Here is a 22,797-nt window from a genome sequence, read left to right on the forward strand (position 1 = left end):
ACATGGATCAGGGTGTGTGTTGGGGAAGGGTTCGTCTGACAGGAGTCGGTAGAAAAACCTCTGATTCACATGTAAAAAGTTATTTTCTGTTGCTTCAGCTCATTTCACAAACTTTCCAGCTTACGTGAGAACCAACCTGTCACACAGTCACAGTAACACCCACAGAGCCAGAAGTGCAACACTTACAGTGAAGAGTGAGGAGACACAATGTGCAGGGCTCCACATACACAACAGATATCAACACTCCTCCCCTCCCCTGTCCTGTCACCCCACCCTCCTCCTCCCATCATCCTCCTCTGATATAAAAGTTAACATGGCAGAACACCAACCGCACCTCCTCTCACACTCTGACCTGACTGGCTGCAGATTGCTCGAGGGGACATTAAGTTTTAGGGCCCTCTAATTCCCGCTGGGTGACAGAGCTCTGGGTGCCCCCCCACCCTCCTCGGGGGGTGGGGGGCACCTAGAGAGCTGGTGGCCGTGACCCTGAGTGCCGCCATCGCAGCAGACATAATGAGGGTTAAAGAGACGGTCATAGATGAGGAAGAGCTCATCAAACAGAGGGGGGGGTTGATTAATCCATCTCCATCTCCTCTTCCCCCTTTCTTCTTCTTCCTCCCTGACGTGTATTTAGAAGCTCATTATGCTGTCCTGTTATAAGGCCCCAATAAAGGCTAACAGACCTCGACAGCGCTGGCAGTTTGAAGAGAGCCGGAGAATCGCAGCACTAATAATAACAGTAGTAAGATGTCTGCTGTGTCAGCTGCAGCTTTAGGGAAGTAGATCTATACGTGTATATTAGTGCAGAGACAGATACGCTGTCTTTATACAGTGTAACTGCAGTAAATATACACGGCACAGTTGAATTATGGTATCAAATCCAAACATTATGGTTTAAAGTAGTCAGTCATGCAGACAACACATATATCAGTGTAAGCATGAAGTTAATTCAATATTGTGTGTATAATAATATCTGACACCACAAAAATTAATAATTAAATTCATTAATTTCATAGTGACATTAAAAAACGAATATTTATGAATCATTTTCCCGTTCTAAACCTAATAAATCTTCACTTTTCTAAGGCAGGAATTAGCAAAAGTTAAAGTTTTGCTTAATAAAGGACTCAAACAAGACATCGATATTGCCTATAATGTATTTTGGGAGACGTAAAGGTGTCTTTAGTTTCATTCGTGGCCTCAGCTGCTGAAACAAGTGAGTGTGGCGATGCAGAGAGAGCTTCTCGGTGAGTCTTACCAGCTTGTGTGCAGTCTAGGTGGGCTCCTGCGCTGTGAGGGCGTAATGGGGCAGATTTGACGTAGCACCTGCACCAGCAGAGGTCATCGACTGTTAACATATCAAGAGGTCAAAGTTGAGAGGTTAATAGCTCCTCTGCTCGTGTGGGCGCTAGGCCAGTGGAGATGGTGTGGGAAAAAAAGGGGGTGATATCTGAGCGACTGGGGAGGGAGGGGAGGGGTCGGGCGAAACACAACTGGGCGCATCAGCGTGAACAAAGGAAACTATAATGTTTTTCTTTTTTTTTAAACTAAAGACCTGACTGACTCTGCTGTGCTGAACTCTCTGTTAACGACAAACTGTGTCAGCAGCAACGCAGCATAACAAGTTCACTCTGCATGCGTCAACGTACCATTCAGTCTCGTGTGTCTGTTGGCCCGCACACGAAGAAACGTCTGCAACAAACAGAAGACCAACTTCAGAATATTTCACATTTTTATCACAATTAGATTAGACTTGACATTTTTACATTTTACTGGCAATTCTACTAAAACATAATCTACAGGTGTGGCACTTAAATAATCTAAGCTATGGAATAAAGAAAATGATTTCTGCAGTTCAGAAAAACATACCGAGAGTCACACAGAAAGTGTCTTTGCATGATTTTCTCCTGTTTGCACTTATTTGACATCATTTTTTAATTCCAATTTTAAATACCATTATCAGCTCCACTTCTATTACTATGTTGATTCCCTATATTCGAGAGAGATGTACTCTGTCGTGGAGGAGGGATTACTGCTCTGTTGCTCCATTACAGTTTTTTGGTGGCTCTTTTGCTTTCCAAAATTGTGGTTGTATGAAAGTATAATCAAAATGTTGTATTCATGTTTTGTTATATCCAAATTTAGACTCCATTATACATATCTGAAATCTGAAATCTGAAATCTGATTCCTGAGATTTAGATTCTAAAACTGATTTCCTCACCTGGTATCGGTCAGAGTTAGCGTCCTCGGCCGGTCGAGGGGGTGACGTTGGAGAACCTCCTTCACGCTTAATGTGCAGAGAAAGAGAGAGAGACTGGACAGAAGAAAACAAGAAAGAAGAACAGGGAAAAGAGTTAAAGGCAATTGATGGTGGATGATACTTTTCACTGAAAGATATCACAGGTGGGTTTTACCTTTGGAGCTCGTACGAGGAGGTTGTGCTGCACTGGAGCGGTACTGTAGAGAGAAGAGGCAAATTATACAGATGTGTGGATGTTAAACAAGCTTGGAGATAGAAAGGCACGCACACACAGACACAACACACAATCTTCTTAAACAATACACAAACACAATATGATCTTGAAAATATCATCTTGAAAATAACCTCTGCTTTTATCTTGTCTGAATTTGTATCAGAGATTGTGTGTCACCTCATTTCAGTCTTTCTCACTATGCAATTTTCACACACACACAAACACACACACTCACACACACACACACACACACACACACACACACACACACACACACACACACACACACACACACAGTGTCCCTGTGGGCCAAGTTCAATTTGAAACCATTACTGTCCACGGAGCGGTCGTTAAGCAGATTTGGAGTGTAATGTCTTTATTGGAGGAATCATTCTTCTGGTCTAAGCAGCAGGTAATGTGTGTGTGCATGTGTGTGTGCACGCGTGTACACCTCTGGTTCTTGTGTGTATGCTTTACACTGTGTGTGTGTGTGTGTGTGTGTGTGTGTGCGTGTGTGTGTGTGTGCGCGTGTGCGTCTGTGAAGGGCTCAAAGCAGCCATTAGTGGGACATTATCCGCCCGCTGTATGATTTGCTGCCTTGAGGCCGGAGGCTGTAATATGAAATATGTAGGGAACAACGAGGCAGCTTGTAAACACTGCACACAGGTGACAGGGAAGACGGGAGATACCACCAGGGGAAAATTGGAGGGGGGAGGGGTCCCTCTAGCTAAAAAAAACCCTGTCAAGATTAATTATCTAAAAGCTGAAGAGAATAAAAAATCTGCGCTGTGAAAAGAAGGGGAGAAAATGGCGGTTTGGATATATGGAAGAAGTGAAGACTTAGTGTCATGTTAAGGGGGATGGCGATAAAGATTTAGAGGATTATAGAGTGATCTGGATGAAATGACAGATTGAGTGTGATACCTGATTTGAAGCTGGGCCAGTTTGGTTAACTCCTGCTCCATGTGTTCTTGCAGCTCACCCGGTCGGAGAACAGCCTGGCAGACTGGACACATTGGGGCCTGAGCGTCGTACAGACCCTTCACCCTATCTGGAGAGAGGAGGAGTGAGAACGTTGAAGGAGCTGTTGGAAAACCTGTGCCATGATTTTCATATTGTCTAACACTCTTAATCAGGGTTGGAACAAGTTTTCAAATACTAAAAGTTGCAGAACAACACACATAGTATAATTCTAAAGTTATTTTATAGTTTTTGGACCTTGGCGGAGGTGTGAGCTCTACTGAGTGCACCTCTTGTTATATATACTGTATCTCTGCTGGGTGACTTCATATTTAACAATCTGGCATTTACATTTTTAAAACATAATAATCATAATCAGTAACATGTAACAGTTTGTCTGTCAGATGGAATGAAAAGTTTTGTAGTTGCTTCTAAAATGCAAATATAAAGTAATACTACATAGAAATATTAAAGTAAAGTATAGATAAAAGTGAAAGTTGTAATTAATAAATATTACTTTCTTCCACTGTTAACATATGATGCTCTGCAGTTGTGTACCTACTGTATGTGTGTGTATGTTCAGTAGACTATTGACAGACAGTGGGAGAGGAAGTAAAATAAGGTTTTACACACACACACACACACACACACACACACACACACACACACACACACACACACACACACACACACACACACACACACACACACACACACACACTGCGATGGCCCCCTGTTGTCAGTGTGTTGACATCATAGGCTGTCAATAGGAACATTACCCAGGAGGGCCACTCGGCCCATTGGGTCCCACTGATGGATTACTGCCATAAGCAGCCAGCTGGGAGCTCTACTATATCAAGATTTTACCTAGTAGATGAGGTGATTTACTCCTGAAAGCCATCAATCACATGGGGAGAGCTAGTAGGCAAGATGCACCTAATTTCCCATCAACGCACATTCAGGGGAAAACAGAGGACAGGGCAGGAAATCACAATTCAACACTTGTCAATATAAAACATAAACAGGTTAGAGTGTGTGACAGTTCTGACCCCTCACTGTGGAGCATGGTGGACTGAACTTCCATGAGGACCTTGGACGAAGACTTAGGACCAGCTCTGCTCCAAATGACCAGTGACATGACAACTTCTCTCACTGCCAGTGCCGTGCACTGACATCAGTTGAGCTCTGAGACCCCGTAATGAGGAAGCAAATAGGACAAAATGGCCTCTAAATAAAACATGGGGTGGAAAATAGAAAGTGGAGTCAGGTGTCCTTGGGAGAGTGACAGCTCTACTGGCTTCACATCCCCCCCCTTTCTCTCGCCTTTTTTGCATCCCCTCGCGGAGCCTAAATGACTTTTCCCGACACGCATCGAGCGTTCCCGGGCTTTCTGCGCTCTGCCGCCCGGAACATGCAGGCATCAGTAAACAATGAAATCTCTGGGCTGAAATTGAATTTATAACCACATTACCTGCACAGATAGCGTCTCTGAATGGCGCCGCGATAAGAGCAATGGGATTTGATTTTCACGTGTCTTATTGGTCCACTTTTTGGGATAAGCACCCCCCCTCCCACCTCCACACTCCCCCCTGCTCTTCTGACTACAGCCACGCCGCCACGGTTCACCTCTGCCTCACGCACACCTCAGGTTTAGTCGCGTGGTTGTTTGGTTGTGCATGTTGGGATCTACGGATGAGCGTGTGAGTGTTTTTCCCGAGGCCTGGTCTTACTGTGCTTATGTGCTGCGCTCTCGTAAGTGACAGTTGTTGGTTCATGACCACCTTTTTTACACGTCTCCATCCCCCCACTGCCCTCCGCCCCCACTCACATAAACCCTGTCAGTATCAGTCAGCCTCAGCCCCTTTTCTCCCTGGGGGGTCTCAAACACACAACAGGGGGCTGTAAAACCTGCCTGTAGGCTTGTTAACTGTTCTCTCACTACGGCAACTGGTTTGGATGGATTGGCTCTCTCTCACCAGGCTGTGCTGAGTCTGACTGGCCCATCGCTTAATGGATTCACTGTGTCTCTGTCTCCGATTGTTTCCTCTTTCTGTCTTTGTGTCTCGCCAGTTCAGGACCTCCTTTCCTGACTGTCTAGCCTTTGGCCAGCTGCCATTTGCTCTCTTCTCACTTGGGACAATGTTTGTATGACTATATTTAAATCTTGCTCCAATAAAGACACATTGCTTAGAATAGAATGTCACAGTTTCGTTTTCATCCCTATATTAAATTGACTGAACTATTTTCATAATTAGTTTACAATTAGATTCTTATGTGCAAGTGGAAAACCTTTACGCCTTTTGACCGGCAAGGACACTAAATAAACCATTACACAGCTGTTGTCAGGACAGAATAGCACAGACGAGCACAAACATGTATGAATATAATGTCTAGTTTATCTCCCTGTGGATTTGAGGACAACACGCCCCTGGGGCGAGTAACCCATCAAAACACTTTGATCTGTGTCTGCCCCATCCCCACTATCAAGCGCATCATGCGATTGTAAAGTTCATCTCTTGAAGCAATAAAAGATATCACCGTCCACCTTCTCCCCTTGTATGACCGATGGTCAAATCCTGTTTTTGTTGTTCTGCATCAAGACGTGGACTGTAACTGTCCTAATTTCAGTACTCGCCACAGAAACAGAGAGATCAGAATCCTGCTGACAAATCGTCAAAGCATCGAGTCCCCCCGAGGGCCTGGGTAATGGCCGATGCCAGCACCCATATGACGGCTGCCAGTTCTGCTGATGCAGATGCAGCAGAGACGCCTAACGTGACCTTTGGTGAATGCCACATCACATCAGGCCTGGATGTCACCCGCTGACATTATGCTGGGGCATGAAAAGGCTGTTCTGCAGGGGAGACATTGTGACGAACGTCCCCCCGGTGACAAACCTGTGGACGTGGTTATAATTCTGATTGACGTGAGGAGGATTGGACTGCTTTGAATGGCAAGGGACAAACAAGCAAGAATCCAGGGGAGGACGTGGAGCTTGTGTTGCATTGGCTGCGCCTGTTTTCTTTCTGCTTTCCTCTGCGATAAAGTGCTGAGACAACTCACTCCAACTGGCATCATTATCCCAATCATCAAACAATTCTCTAAGCACATCAGAAATCCCTCTATAAAGCCATAACAAGCACAGACTCTATATAACCAGTAGGCATATAGAGATTGGCGGGAGGAGTAAAGTTAACGCTTGGCAGCTAACGCTGCAGTGGTGGGTTGTGGAGGCAGGTCCTTGGCACAATTTCAGAGGAGATGGAGGGCTATAAAAGCCACTGGCTCCTGCCACACCTGTACCCCTCCCTATCCCGCGGCCTGCTTCCTATTTAAAAGCATCACATGCAGGATATTAGTCAGGCTTTTTTGCGTCTGTGAGGTAAAGCTAACCTCTGAAGCAGAGGGGGGAGAGGGGAAAGTATGCAGGCCGCCGTTTGTTTTTTATTGGGGAAATAATGGCCTATTGAGGGGTTGGGTATTTAATGAGCAACATAATAGGCCCTGTAGTAACACATCTGCTATGAGCAGAGTCATTTCCTCAGCTTTCAAAGGCTGCTGCTCCAGCCTTTGAAACAGCTAGTCCAGTTGCCTTTAACTCATTTCTTCTAGATATCTGCTTTTTATTAATTACAGAATTGCTACACTGGTGATATGTACAAGACAAATGTGCCGCGAGGTTCCATGTTCAATTCTAACCAAATTCACCAGGCGATGAATGAACACCTCCTCTCCTGGCTTGACCTCAAATCTCTCTCTGTCCAATCTAATTCCAGCATCCTTCAAAAATATCCTTCCCTACTCTGCAATCAATTGTGTTTAATGTATTAAAGACACTCACCACAACCACTGCAACCTTTGGCCCTTGCACAAATCAATGCCTCGTTAGACCTCTAATGATCATTCATTGACTAATAAGATCTGTATCAACCTCTTGCAGAACATTGATTGGCCTTTGGCCTCTGCAGTGCTCTGTGCATTACGTGGACAGCGGGAGATGGCAGCTGTGAGTCCTGGGGAGTCTGATGATGAAAAAGCTCCTGGTGGGAATGGACAGGAATCCTAAACCCCAAATAGACTCATTCTGAAGCACCTCAGGCCAAATGCCCTTTCTTCTGCCCTGCAGATCAATGAACATAACCTCTATGACCACAAGTCAATCAGTCCACAAACCCCCAATTCCTCTCCCTCTTCCACTTGCTCTTTTTGTCTCTCATCTTCTCCATTAGTCGCTGCAATTGTTCCATCAGGTGCGGGCGTGGCTCAGCATGTATGTGTGCAATCATATCGTTGATGGAGAGTGGACTGAGTAGCAGTGTGACAGTGTCCCTGTGACCATATTTCCCTTCTCAGGACCTGAGGGCAAAGATCGAACCCTGCCTCCACTCTGCTACTACCAATCAATCTGACCCTCATTGAGATGCATGGCTCAATGATCTTTGATAGTGGCTCAGAGATTAGAGAGAGGGAGTGGAAGTCATAGGGAAAGTTAGGTCTGTCCTTGGGTATTTCTGCTGATATGAGGCTACTTACAACCAACCTCACAGGAAAACATCTTTGATTCATCCTGCAGTTACTGGGTTTGGTGAGATTTCACTTACAGCAAGTTTTGGGTCTGTGTCAATTCATTCAAGCAAACTCACTATCAGTTCTTATCTTTTGGTGTAATGTAATGTAATGTAATTATCACAGGAGATTTTGTTTCTTTGGGGTGAGCAGAAAATGTTTTCTGCTGACATGAGAAAGACAAATAGAAGTATACAGGAAGTACAATGAGGAAAAACCACACCTTGTTTGACAAAGATGACAAAAGATGCTGTTACTTGTTATATGTTATGCACAGTGATTGTATAACATAGCTAAGTCCAATCCAAATAAATAAAAAAAATGCCAAACCTTGTTTATGCAAATTTTTGAAGAAGTTGACAAAAAGCTGACTCTTCTTTGCATAAAATTTTGAACATGCTTGCTTTGAATCAGGTTCATTGTGGCTCGATGAAGACATTTACCTTGTTCATGAAAAATGTAGTTATTATTTTGCTTGAGTGTTCACGCCTGCAGTAAAAGTTAGGCTGTAGTTTGAATAACTTAAGAAGGATAATAACCCAGCAGTGTTATTGTTAGGCTTAAGTTGAACTGTCTGAAGAATCCTCACACGCCTTCTCCAGACCTTTGTTACATGTCTTTCCCCTCATTTCTTGTCCTCTATCTTCTGTCAGGTAGCAGTGAAACGCAACATCCATGATCCTCAATCCAAAACTTGAGATATCATCATGCTCATGCTTGGAGCAGCAAAATGCCAAATCCAGCGTCTGACATTGGTTTGCAGACCGGTGTCTGTCAAACTCTGAGCAGTCGCATTGGAACAGGAAGCCGTTGACAGCGGACAGTGATACAGAGCTGTTCACCGGTGGCCTGTCACTCATCCTGCACTCAAGAGACAGACGGATGAAATGTTCCCAGATCAACTCTGTCACGGTGTGTCACACTGTCAGAACTTCAACCCGCCTCAGCAAACGTCAGGTAATCAATTCCTGTAAGTGGTGTTTGGTCAACTTAAGTAAATTTCCACCAAGAGGGAAATGAAGAATGTTTCATTTAAAGGATGCAGTCTTGTATGGATTTAATCAACCACACTTGGGCTCTTTTAAACTAAAAAGTTTAAAGCGTCATCTTAGTGAATAACTCAGGAAAACACAGACTTGCTCAAGGTTTTTCAGATTTTATGAACTGGTGTGTGTGTGTGTGTGTGTGTGTGTGTGTGTGTGTGTGTGTGTGTGTGTGTGTGTGTGTGTGTGTGTGTGTGTGTTCGTGTTAGAAAGAGAGAGAGTGAGAGAGAGACATCAAGAGACTAATAGATCACAATCTCTCATTAGAGAGTAATTAGATTGGCTCCAAAAATACAGATCACTATTACCTGGACCACTGGTTAATAGACATTAATACTCTCTCTCACTCTCTGTGTCTCTCTCTCTCTTATTATTCCATCGCCTCCTCATCATCGCCTCTTCTCCCCCCTTGCTCTCGCTCTCTCTCTCAATTAGTGCTTAATAAGGAGAAAATGAGAGGATCGCTCCGTTGCTTGCATCAACTTTTCTAAATAGTTTAATTATGCCATGACTCAACAACAACCACAGTTTCTTCTACATCCTTGAGCAGTGGACTCCAAGTTTCAGGAACTCTCTGTTAGATATTTATTTTTTAATCATTCTTCCCAAAATACTTTGTAAATGAAAAGCACCAGAGAACAGCCTGAAGCTCGTAGCATTCAGCAGGTGACTCTGGTGCCAATTCTTACACTTTCAGGTACACATGAGCCAAAGCTGCATCTAACGCTCCCAAAAACACATCACACCACAATTTCAGCAAATTTGAAAAAAGCTGAACTCAATTGGAGCAAAGTGAGTGAACACATCTACCAGCAGACAATACAACATTAGTGTTCTGGCTGCAGCTATCAGGTGCATTGTGAAAATCTAGATGAGTTTCCCAGATGGTGGTGAGAGGTTTAGGATACAGTTATTAGCACAGTTACAGCATGTAACAAAAACTATATGACTATATGTGATCGAGACTTGATGCATATGAGGAGGGGGCTTTTCCATCTTTAAATCAGGGACTGGATCCAAGTACACAACATCCAGTCTGTTGGATTACAGTGTACTGTAAGAGCACTTGAGTACAATTCATAAAGATACAGTTTGCATCAAGCATGAAAACTGCTGTGCTAAAACACAGGAGTGGACTGTTATTTAGAGTGTGATGCCTGTAACAGAAGTGACACGCCATTAGATCAAGCCAGTCAAACAATGCTTGACCTCTTAAAGCTAAAAATCTGAAATCAAGTTTATGCACATCAAAGTGGAAGAGATGAAAAGTTGATGATTCATATTTAATGAATTTACAATACTGTTGTTGTATTTAACACAATGGAAAGTAAACAATGTGCAGTAACTTTTACACCCAGGCAGGCACCATGGTGCGAAAGTATGTCTCAGGTTTAATGAAGGAAATGCTATTTGAAATTTGGGCAGACGTAAACCACAATTGGAAACGCAAAGATGCTGAGATGTATGGAATCAATTTAAAGTATTTACATGCACGTGGATAAAATAAAACTACAGAGCAATGTTGCTTTTCTGCCAGGGAGGTGTATACCTGCCACATACGATGCACTACCAGAAATCACACCAAATAGGGAAACAGAGAGAATAGAAAGAAAGAAGAGCAGGGAAAAATCCACATGAAGCATTTAAAAAGAAAGATTTTCAGGTATTCGCTTCAGCAGATCAAAAGGGGTTCACATGTTTGATGCACATTTCCTGACATCTGTCTGAGAGAAAGACATAAACTAATGATTTACAGACCATCACTTTAAAATAGCTGAAATCTATCTGATTGAGCAACCCATCGACATATTCTATACAAGCAACATGAATTAAGAAAGAAGCTTTTGCTGGGCTGATTCTTACAGATTAACAATTAAATCTGCATTTTACTAATTTGTGATTGTTTAAATACATTTTCCTTACAATGATTTTCATATAGGAATAAAAAAGACAGCACCACAATGAAAATGCCAGAAAAGTTCAACTGCTGTTTTCAAATACTTAACATGTAATAAGTAATTACATACAAATTTAGCATTTTATACAGTTAAAATAGGTTTTCCATATCAGGTGGTAATTTCAGGCAGCTCTCACACACACACACACACACACACACTGCCATGCTCTACCAAGGAAAACACCCCCCTTGCTCTCCCCTCACACACCTGTCCCACATACAATTAGTACAGTTCAGGTGAGCAGTGGGGACCTCAGCCATTAGGGAGCAGCCCTCTGCAAGAAAACATCGAGCTGACGGTCACTTCAAACTAAAATTTAACTGTGGAGCTCTGCTGGGATTTAATGTGGGTGTGTGAAGTACCCTTGAGGCGTCCAGTCAGAACTTGTTGAGACTTTCAGACAGTGCTCTGCAGCATCCCTCCTTTCAGCCTCATCAGCGGGCATTATCACAGATAAGCCAGATCTCCTCACACCTCTTCTGCAGATAACATCTGATACTGTCACAAACACAGCGCTGACTGCTGCTGGTACCAGACGAGCACAAGCACCTGGCGCTGTGTGATGCACCTGTGTTTGGGTTAGTCACACTTCCGAAAGGATGTTATTGTGTCTGCCTGGATGAGGAAACAATTACGGCAGATGACGATGGTTTTATCTTCAAATAGTGGAAAGATAGAGACGATTGAGCAGCTTATCTTCACTAACCCACAAAGGATAGAGATAATCAGGATCCTTGAGGATAACTTGATTCTTTTAAAGGTGAAGACTCCTTAAAATCTAGAAAATCATTTATGTAAATATAAATAACTACTTCGGCCAAGGAGATTATGTTTTCACCCCTGCCCCCACAAGATTATATTTAAAAGAAATACTGTATGTATTACTGTTAAACTTGGTTGAAAGATGTGGTATGGGTCAGAGAAAAACCCATTACATTTTGGTGCAGATCCTGATGAGGATTTTTTTTCACTTTCTGTAACATGCGAATTGGGGCCTTTTTTTAATTGTCTGGCAGGACTCTCCCATCCATTACAATACAGGATAACTGAACCCCAAAGTGCTCCTGACGACTGCTGTGCCAACAGTGTATGAATTGTGTGTGATACAAATATCTGTGTATAGAAGCCCTGTATGAAAGTGCTTTGACTGGAATATATAAATACAGTTGGGTACAGTTGTTGCATTGGATTCTTGTACATGTGATGAAATAAATCTGTTTTGTGATTGTGTTGTCCGACTGTTGGAATCTGCTGTGGTTTAAGCATTAAAGTGCAAAGAAATGTCAGCAGTAAATAATGCTTCTATAGTTGTTGTTTTCTATTTGAGGATAAATCCCTGCATGTTGTGTCTGGTATCCCAGCACCACACTCTCCTCACTCACATCTCTCGTCACCCCCCGGCGCCTTGTTGAGAAAAAGACATATTGAGCTTTAATGTAACACTCTGAGTGGAGCGATGACCTTCCACAACGTGCTGTAAATTTACTTTTACTGATAGCTTCATTGTGTAAGTGTGGTTTGTGTCCAAGTGAGTTTGTGTGAAGTGACACTAAGACTGTGAATATGCACACATTGTAATGGTTTGTTCGTTAGAAAGAGGGTGGGAGAGTGTACAAATGTGTGAGTCTGCTCATGTATCTATCATTTACACACACCTCCGTGTAGCCCTGGTGAGCGCAGCACAGTGTGATCCCCGTCGATACGCCCCTCCGACCCCCCCCCTGTCAGCAAACACAGGAGAACAAAGAGGCCTGTGGCAGCGCCAGCGGGTATAGATCTTCTCCCCTGTGTTCTCGCTCAGTGGGGTCACACAGGAGCCGCTCACAGTTCAATCTCCTCCACTTGACTGACTGGGAGCTTTGAACTGCTGCTAATGAGACTGGACCCATTCCAGTCTGCAGGACCCCGAAACCAGCCCACCCAGAGCAGAGGACCCAGAAGTTAGATACAAGCAGCTGTTTCAAACTGGGATTCAATTGGAAGCTAATAAAGGCAATAACTTTTTATTATAAATGATTATGGTAAAGAATTACAGAATAGAGACACTGCTGGCACATGATAATATAGATATGATGCGAAACACATTTTAAACAGGTCTGACTCAACCTGGGAGGTGTTGAGTTAATGTTATTCTCATGGATATTCAGTGATAACTTTTCTGTTTCCAAAGTACGTCTCTTTATCAGAGCAGAAATTCAATTTTCCTGTAAAACCCAGATTATAATAATATGAAAAGAAGAATAAGAATCAGTATTAAATGACACCATATAAACACATGGCATGCCTTGACTCAACCTGGAGGGAGTTAAAGTTAATGATAGTTTTGTGGAAACTCAATAAAAAAAGTGTGTTTTTTGTCAGAATGTAAATTCGAAAGAATTCAAGTTTCATTTAAAACATATGTTTAACTAAAAATGAAAAGATTAACATGAATCAGCTTTACAATTACACCAAGTCCAGCATTTTATAGCAAGGTATGTGACACTGTCAGACTATTTTAATATCGAGTCATTTTCTCTGTTACAGGTTAAAGAACTGAGCCACAGTGATTCTGTAATTACACCTGTTCCCAATACAAAGCAAAAGTTCAGGTAAAATAATCTGTTGTTTTATATGAAGTACTGAAAACCTATTTGTTGATCTCACTGGACAGTATAATATGACATAAAGCTGCTGTTTGACTTTTCAAAGTCTTTTTTGTCTAACTCAGATACAGTAGCATCGCCGCTCGATGTGCCATAATAGAGTCATTTGCATTGAAACAATCCACAGCATGCATCCCATAATCATTCAAGGATTGATTTGTAATTGCACTAATAGGGTCACGACCGAGACAATAAGATGTGTGAAGCAGAGTCACTGCTCTTAGTCAGCCTCACAGACTCACAGTGGGCCTGCCGAGCTCTGCCTGTGTGGTCTATGGGGACAATTAGCACAATCTCCATACTAATGGAAGCCTGTAATGGACACTGCTGAGCCTGTCAGCCACCGTGTGTGTGCATGTGCATGTGTGTGTGTGTGTGTGTGTGTGTGTTTGCCTGCATGTTTGCATATGCATCTGTGTGAGGGAATGTTTGCATACGCGCATATCTTCGGGTGTGAGTTTCTTCCTGTGTGAGAGTCTGCCTGCCCTCTGTGTGTGTGTGTGTGTGTGTGTGTGTGTGTGTGTGTGTGTGTGTGTGTGTGTGTGTGTGTGTGTGTGTGCACTGACTTCCTATGTATGCATGTGTGTGCCCACCACTGTGAGTGTGCAGGGAGGCAGTAGCCTACATTTTTACTGAGTTTAACCCCCTCACCCTCTCTCCACTTTGCTTGCAGCTCTAACCCTGATCCACGGCCACTCATTAGCACCATAATAAAGAGTTGAGACGACACGTAAAAGGTTATATACTGCTGGACTGCTGTTTTCCTACCAATTATCAGGCCTGTGATTTATGGCGCAGACCCGATGCTATTCTCTGAGGAGAATTGGGGGAGTGTTTACACCCCTACACAGCGGGGTGAGAGGTCAGTCCTGACAAACTTTGACCTTTGAGGCGAAGGGTGCGCCGGCGCTGATGGGAGTTTGGCGAACAGCTAAGCAGCACTGAATGTGACAAAATCAATCAGGGGGTCTTTAGGATGCATTTGTAAGTACTCTGTGTTTGAACTGTCACATACACATTATTGTGTAAGCCAACAAATATTAACTTTCTTTCTAAAGATGTGTCCCAGCCTGTAGTGCACTATGTTTGACCTCCATTGTCTAAATTCTGAGGGAGAAATGTGTGCACTATTTAATGCACTAAAGTATTCCCACAGTAGAATGATCAAATAATCATCTGTGCACTCTTTTCTCCTGTCTACTCTCCATCAGTCAGTGATAATGCAAAATGAAATGTTGTATCGCCTGCTAAAGAGTAAATTGTTGAGTGTGAGGGTTGATGCCTATTAAATCAATCAATCATTCAAAGCCTATCTGTATAGCCCACATTCACGAATCCCAATTTGCCTCCACCAGGGCTTAATATGGTGCGACATCCTCTGCCCTTAACCCTCCACACGAGTGAGGATGAACTACATAAAAAATAACCCTCTGAACAGGGGAAAAACTGTAGAAACCTCAGAGAGATTAGTCAAGTAAAGTATATATACACAAACATATTTGCACATCATCTATAATGGCTAAAAATCCTGCGTATAAAGCTGCTGAATGATGTCAGGCCGTCATGTATTTGGGAGTGGAAGCGATCACGCTTGGCATTCCTTTGACGTATTGGCTTTTGTAACGCTCCTCCACAGCTGGGAGACTTGCAACAAGCACAAGTGACATGCTGTAATGAGGTCTGTGTGTGACACCCGGCAGACATGCATATACAACACACACATGCATATACTGTATATCATATACATGAATGTGTGTGTGTTTGGCTGCCATCCACACTTGCAGGATTGGTGTGGTCTTGCTGTCTGTCTCCTCTGCTCCTTAGTAGCATGTGTTTAACCTCAGCGTTTGGCCTCTGCGCCCTCTCTATCTGCCTGAGTGATTTGTTAGGCTCCGGGGACACGACGGAGGATGTGAGTTTGTGCTTGCTTGCGTGTGTGTATGTGTGTATGTGTGTATGTGTGTATGTGTGTATGTGTGTGTGTGTGTGTGTGTGTCAGTGCGTGTGTGTGTGTGTGTGTGTGTGTGCCACCTCTTACGCATATGCGATTCAATCTTCAGAAATACCCCCTCTACCTTTACCTCAAGCCTTTCTGACACACACACACACACATACATACACCAGGTCTTTGATGTGAGATCAGAGGCAGCTGTGATGCAGGTCGATCAGGTGCACAGAGCAGTGAAGAGATGTGAGAGAAGGAAGGAAAATGGAGAGAGGGGAAGAAGGAGAGATGGCCTCTGTTAAAACAAAGCTGTTATTTAACGACCCTGGGCCCTGTCGTTAGTATCACCCATTCTCTCTCCCTCTGTCACTTTCCTCTTCTCTCTATTTTTCTTTCTCTGTGTCTTTCTGTGTACTCGAGCCTCTCTATACAGAAGCAGCCCTGTTCGTGTGGGCCGAACACAGTGGGAGATGGAAGCAGATACAAGATGTGTCGTGACTCATGTTTCGGCTGAACATTCTGTTGACCGTCTAACAGGTGCTGATGGTCACTGCAATACACACACACACACACACACACATATTTCCCTCTGCTACTGTAAAGGGCTAGTGCCAGACTTATAGAAATCCTGTCTGTCTCCGACATGCCGTGTGGTCCACAGCCTGAGAGTTTTGACTATGCCTGCACAGAAGCTGTGACACAAATACAGATACACATGCTGCACTCCTGATGCATTCACATATGCATGAGCACTACACCAGACCACACAGACAATCAGCATCGAAATGTATGAGGAAAATTCCTCCACTTCCCCCTCTCTCCAGTCCTAGGATGCAGGGAGGGAGGCAAGAAGCAGAGAAGTTTCCCCTCCTGCCAGGATGAAAGCTTCTTTTACTTGGGAGAACATTAGGAGAACAAACTACCATCACAACAGGAGGGGGAACCGTCAACCGCGGCGTGCTCTGACATCAAACACAGCTGCCATTAATATTGTAATGCTTCCTCCCTGAATGTTTGAAATCAAGACAACCAGTGTGGTCAGTCAGAGTGCAGGCTGCAGATGTCGCTTTATTTTGGGATGACACGGCTTTGAAACAACACTTTGCTCCAAGCATTAGAAACAGATTTTTGGATACTTTTCTTTTCAGTCTGTATAAAGATGACCCAAAACTTTGTATAATTGTTTGGATCTTTCTTTCTCTGCAGTTTCACTTTAGGTTTGCCATAAGCCTATGGTGAGCGTGATGCTTGATGTATAGAGGGCACATGCGAGTCCAACTGATAGGGAGCTTTCACCCTGGGAATAATAGTGGGCAGCAGATACTATATGTGTATGCATGAGCATCGAGTGGCTGCTTATTGATCTCCTGTGGTCTGCCGCTGGGATGTAAACACTGTGTCTTTCAGCAGGAGGCTCCACTCAATACGAGCAGCCATCAACGACTGCTTCACAGAAAACACAGTGCACAGACGCCCTCGCTTATATCTAATCAGCACGCACGGCGAGAGAGAGAGTGTGTGTGTGTGTGTGTGTGTGTGAGATGATGATATGCATTCAAACCTATATGCAGAAAATAATGATGTAAAATATGCACAGACATGTTTTGGTTTAAAAAAAAAACAGATTCATCATTTTTATCATTTCCATGATGTGATGACTGATCACAAACTTCTCTGTGGGTTCATCCTGCAATATTTGATCTAATCAATGAAATAAATAGAAAAGTTCAACATAAAAACAAAAATATTTCCACCCTGGTTGATTGATAGGAACAATAAATGCAGTTTATCACTACAGGTCACAGAAACATAGAAACTTTTGTAATTTTAATTAAGCAGTCAGGCAGGAATTGACTTTTTCCATCTTTCTATGAGCCACTGTGATCCGGTTTTACGCTGCACACGCTGTGAGTCTGCACACAGCTGAAAGGAGTTTGTTTCCTCGCTGAGCCAACCTGCAACTCTTCACCTAACAGCTTCTTCCATTAAATTTTTTATATTTAAAAGTACATTTTTCATAAATAGCAGTAAGTGTTAAGCTCACTGACAAATTCATTGCATATCCTTTGACAACTTCATAATAAAAGTCAACTGTTTTGCTAGTTTAATGTTTTCATTTGAAGAACCAGATATATATTTGGCTTGCGTTAGTCAAAATGGAAATCTCACCACAGACACTAATTTCCTAATAATGCAAATTTATAAATATTGCAATATTTATATATGCAGGCTATAGCATAAATTCTGTAACTTCACTTTGTGACAGATAGTGACTTAACAGACTTAGGAAATTAAAAATCTTGGAGATTGCCACTTTATATTCCTGAAAACATGAGGTATGAGTTTTTCACCTGACAGCAGTAATAAAGACAAAATGAAAGCCATATCTGTCTAAACATGTACATGCAGAATCACACCCACCTTCAAACATGCACAAACACACACACACACAAACCCGAACGAAGCATGTAAGCCGTGTCTGGAACAAGCTCAAACCCATCAAACGTCACTGCACAGATAATCCATGTGCCAAATCTAAGATGAATCTATGTAATATTGATTCTGTTGGGGGCTGCACTAGTCCGCTAACAACCCATGAATAACCGACCGTGGAGAACACTTGCACACTGAGCGCGTCTGCTTGAGAACCACAAGTGAGTGTTATGCTTAAATGTTTGCCCTCTATTAACTCACAGGATTTATTTTCACTCAGGTGAGGATGTGGCGAGTGTCTCGTGCCAGTAAGAGAAGTCTGTATCTTACTCAAAGGCCCTCGGGTTTTATTGTGGTGAGGAATTTTGTCCATGTTTAACACCTGATTCAATAGTTGCTGAGGAGGTAGTGTAAGTCTCATGCTTATTGAATTGTGCATTGTGCAGTACATTGTGCAGTTGATGTTTGAAAAAAGCAATGTTTTGAAATTTGACTTAATATGAATTAAAAAGAACACGTCCGTAAGAAAACTAGCCCTGAGATTCACATCGTCCAGTTATATATTTATATATTTATATATAAGTACAATAAAAAGCAGTAACTGACATTCTAAAGTTTTGCATCATTTCATTTGCATCAAATACAAATTTCATCAAATTTGCAACATGACATAATTTCCTTTCCCATCAATTCTGTTTCACTGATCACAGACATTATTGTGACAACACATGCAAGAGGTGTGTAAGTTTATAGTGAGCAACAAACATTCATGAAATGCAAGACTCTGAAATTGTAATTGTCAAAGAGGCTCCAGGACAGACATGTCATTTGAATGAGTAAAAAGAAATAAAGAGGAGATGAATCAGTGACCACACTGATATACAGTACTCAGTTTTCTAACAGCCACATCCAGGAGCTCGACATGTTACAAGTATCACAACACAGGGGCTCTCAAACATCTGGCTCCAGTTATCACAGCTCTGCCACCTCAGTAAGATACACACACACACTCACATACAAACATACACACACACAAACACACACTGTCAGCGTCTGGCCGAGGTGTGTTTTTTCGCCACTCCACGCCTCAGCTTTCCCAACTTGTGTTTCTGGTAAAGGGCCATTTTAGTTCCAGCTCAGGCCTGCGGCGGAAAGCATCTCCCCGAGGAAAATAAGCATGACTCGCTCCAGCGAAGACATCTGCCCTTTGAAAGCGAGCATGGCTGTTTGAACAGCTGTCAGAGCACGCCGTGCGTCTCAGACCTTCCCTGATAAAACAAGATGCGAGTCTTGGAGAGAAAATTTATCAGAGAGACACTAAATGGACAGGAGACATCCACTGGTTATGATAGGAAGAGGAGCCCTACCTGCTCATTGTGTAGATTTACAAGAAGGTAAAAGAGGATCTAGAGCACTTTGTCATTGGTGTTAAGAAGTGGCAAATATGATTTAAATTACTTTTGGGGAACTCTTGATCTAACAATGCATGTCACTCGATCCACAAATCTTTTTAGATCCTTAAGTAATTTATCAACTCTAGAGAAGTATGCAAACTCCCACACAGAAAAGTCAAAGATAGCACCACAGAACTGAAGAGAATTTATATTTCCCCAATGTGTTTTCTCAATAAAATCAGTGGAAGGCTTTCACAAGCACCATCACGTCACTCTTGATGATATACCTCCGCAAAGTTTAAGATTCAGCAGCATTGGACAGTAACAGTGTAATGTCCCAAGTGATGTCAAGAAATATCCGTCATTTCTAATGTGGACATGTTTGAGGGGAGACCATGGAACTCACTGGACATCCACACAGACACTCACTAATGAACATAACTTAGAAAGTATGAAAGTAGGATTTTATGGTCTAGTTTGTAATTCAGTGAGAATTTGCATTGCCATCGCTGCAGCAGTGTGCGAGCAGCAGACACTCTCATACCCCAAGAAGATTTCAAGCTTAACACTTAAGACTTTTGGTCCTGAAGTGACTGTCTGTTACCCAGTCAAGAGGAACAAGTGTATGTCAGACTTAGAAAAGTGCTGGGAGCTCAATTGCATTAAAGCTCTTAGTTTGCCTGAGCTCCAATCTAATTGGATAAAGCTGGAAAAGCAGCTTCCAATGTGCTCAAATCCATTTTTTCCCCCACTTTTTTTGGACGGGGAGGTGGGGGGGTGATCCCCATGTTCTGTTCCACTCCGTCTTTTGTCCTTGTCAACATTCCCCAAATGAGATTCCCAAAATCAGGAGGTGAGGGGTGCACACATGCACGAGTGCACAGAGCAAACATTGTCAGACAGACACACCTCTCACGCCAGCGTGCCGCCTGGCATCTCTTCCTTTCTCGTCCTTATTAAAATTCCATATTGAGATTCCTTCCTGCCAGTCCGCCTCCCTGGCCCTGTCACTCAGCCCCCAACCCGCGACAAAATCAGCAAGTTTCAACAAAGACACACACATATGCATAGAGACACACACGGCACACAATCCAAACTTTTCTTAAGACAACTCGTCCCTGCTTCCGCCCTTTATGTGTGGGATGAAAGTTTCCTTTAGGTGATATGTACGAGAGCGTGCATGAGCGTCTCCCCCCTTCTGCCCCCCCTCCCCCTGCTAGCATTGTCATTATTTTCGATGGTGTCCCCCTCTGATCTGCAGAGCCTTTGGGTGCTCTCTCTCTCTCTGTCTTTGTCTGGTCCCTTTCATCTGTCAGGCGCTCCCCTTGGCGACCGCCACTGAGGGGGTTTGATTTCCCATCATGCCAAGCATTGCCTTCCTGACTCCGGCTCCCTCTCTCTCTCTCTGCCTCCCCTCCCATCTCCCACTAAAGCAAGTGTTGTGCCCTCGCGTCTTCGGGCAATTATCCCCGGGAGTAATGAGGAGCGTCTCTTCCTCCACAGCATGCTGACTGACACCTCTCCCACTCATTTGTCAACAAATCAGACGACTGGTGTGGGCGGCCATATTGAGCTGAGGGTTGTCGTTGGGATGCTCGGGCTGAGGCGCATCGTCACGTCTCTCTCTCCCTCTCTCTTTTTCTCTATCCTCCTCCATCCCTTCCTCTCTATCTCTGCCACCTCGTTATCTCTGACAGGGTGTCATTCGTTCCAACTCGTACTCCTCCTATGTCAAGCTTCCATACGCTCCGATGTATTTGTGTTGCTCAGCTGCCAAGAAAAGTCTGACTTCCAAAAGGCCTAATGGTCATATGTGGCTAATGATCACTAAGCTGAATAAGTGACACTATTCAATTTACTTGTGTCAAAGTCAGTCACAGCCGGTCTCTGTAAACACTTTGCCCTGGTAGACGATGAAGACCAGAGTGCAAAAGGGGAAAATATTGTCAGACACATCTTTGCTGATAAAGGCTCCTTTCAATTTATCACCTTTGCTCAATGCAGAGGATATGTAAATCTCATCTGTGCTGCCGTGTCGGGGGAGCAAGGTCTTGATGTGCTCAATTAAACTCTAGCAGATTTCACAGCTTTAAAAGTCGTGAGACGTGACTTTGTGTGTGTTTTACATGTGAGCAGGGGAAGCTGTGCATGTTTACAGAAAAATGGATCAGATGTGTGGTGTCTGTAAGTCAAGTACTCACTGTGCTCTTTGCGCTCCTCCGGGCTTGATGAGGCCTCTCCATCAGACAGCAGGCCTGACATGGAGAACAGCTTCCTCCCTGAGTCCTCCCCAGCTTTGAGGCAGCCGCCCAAAGAGCCAAAGTCAAACTCCTTCCCCTCCACCTCTGGGAAGCAGCTCTTCAGCCTCTTGGCCGGGGTGAAAGCGGACTGGTAACCCCCAGACTCCCTCTCCTCTTGTGGGGAAGAGAAAGGTCGGAAGGCACCCACTCCGCTGTGGTTGAGCATGCTGAGCGTGGAGCAGTCCAGGTTTGGTGGGGTGAACTGAGGGTGCAGGTGGAGTAAGGAGGCCGGGAAGTCTCGGGAGGAGAAGGTGCCTGACATGGGGCCCTGGCGCTGGTACATGGAGGTGAATGTGTAGGAAGCTGAAGGGAAGGGGAGGTGGAGGTCCTTCTCCATGGAAGCGGGGATGCCGAAGGGCCTGGGCGCCTGGCAGGGGACAGAGGCGTCTCGGCTGGCCTCGGCGGTGGAGGCGAGGACCATGAGGGCAGGGGAGGCCAGTGGAGCTGGCAGGTAAGAGGGGCTGTCCATCTTGAAGGGGCGGTGAAGGTCCATTCACCTCCCTGTTAGTGGTCCTGAGGAGACAGAGAGTAAGGAGAGTCTGAACTAAACGTGAGAGGAAAATACTCATCATCCCAAAAAGACGCTTTATTTAGTTTAAACAAAAAGTTATTATTTTCCTTTCAACATTACTGATTTCTAATAATTAAGGAAATATCTTATTTTTGCAAAAATTATATTTTATTATTATTCAAGAAAATTAAAAATCATAATGTCTTTATTTTATGAAACACAGTTGCAACTCTGGAAGCATTTTTACAATTAAGGCTTTGGGCTAATTTCATTTTCTATAAAATGGTTGGAGGAGGCCTAGTATACTGTGGCTGTAAACAGATAATTACTAATTAAAAACACAGATTAACCTGAAAAAGATAAATTTGATAGTGTGGTGTAAACAATTACATTTAGGAAAATCCAACAAATTTGGAAAAAGAAAGACTTCTCTTGTTTTTTCTCTGTGAATAATTAACTAATCATCACATTGTATATAATTATCTCAGTAAATCGATGAATTGTAAATCACGTTGATTGTGTCCAATTAAATAAAATCGTTGCATTTAACGTATAGATTTAAGATGT

General features: G+C 43.4%; 1 protein-coding gene across 2 annotated transcripts in view; it reads right to left on the minus strand.

Moving 5' to 3' along the window:
• The window catches only part of rnf220b (ring finger protein 220b), a 29,572-nt gene that overhangs the window by 5,840 nt on the left and 935 nt on the right, over window positions 1-22,797 (minus strand). Inside the window, exons 2-7 of one of the 2 annotated variants that reach the window (XM_069522001.1) lie at window positions 21,621-22,232; window positions 3,400-3,526; window positions 2,416-2,458; window positions 2,223-2,315; window positions 1,650-1,692; window positions 1,259-1,348 (exon numbers count right to left, since the gene is read on the minus strand). In XM_069522001.1, coding sequence (XP_069378102.1) covers window positions 1,259-1,348; window positions 1,650-1,692; window positions 2,223-2,315; window positions 2,416-2,458; window positions 3,400-3,526; window positions 21,621-22,212 — 988 coding nt within the window. In that variant the 5' untranslated portion in view covers window positions 22,213-22,232. The remainder of the gene's footprint in view (window positions 1-1,258; window positions 1,349-1,649; window positions 1,693-2,222; window positions 2,316-2,415; window positions 2,459-3,399; window positions 3,527-21,620; window positions 22,233-22,797) is intronic. The other variant, XM_069522002.1, reaches the window with a different exon arrangement.

Source organism: Paralichthys olivaceus, chromosome 3 (genome assembly GCF_024713975.1).
Source record: "Paralichthys olivaceus isolate ysfri-2021 chromosome 3, ASM2471397v2, whole genome shotgun sequence".
NCBI lineage: Eukaryota > Metazoa > Chordata > Actinopteri > Pleuronectiformes > Paralichthyidae > Paralichthys > Paralichthys olivaceus.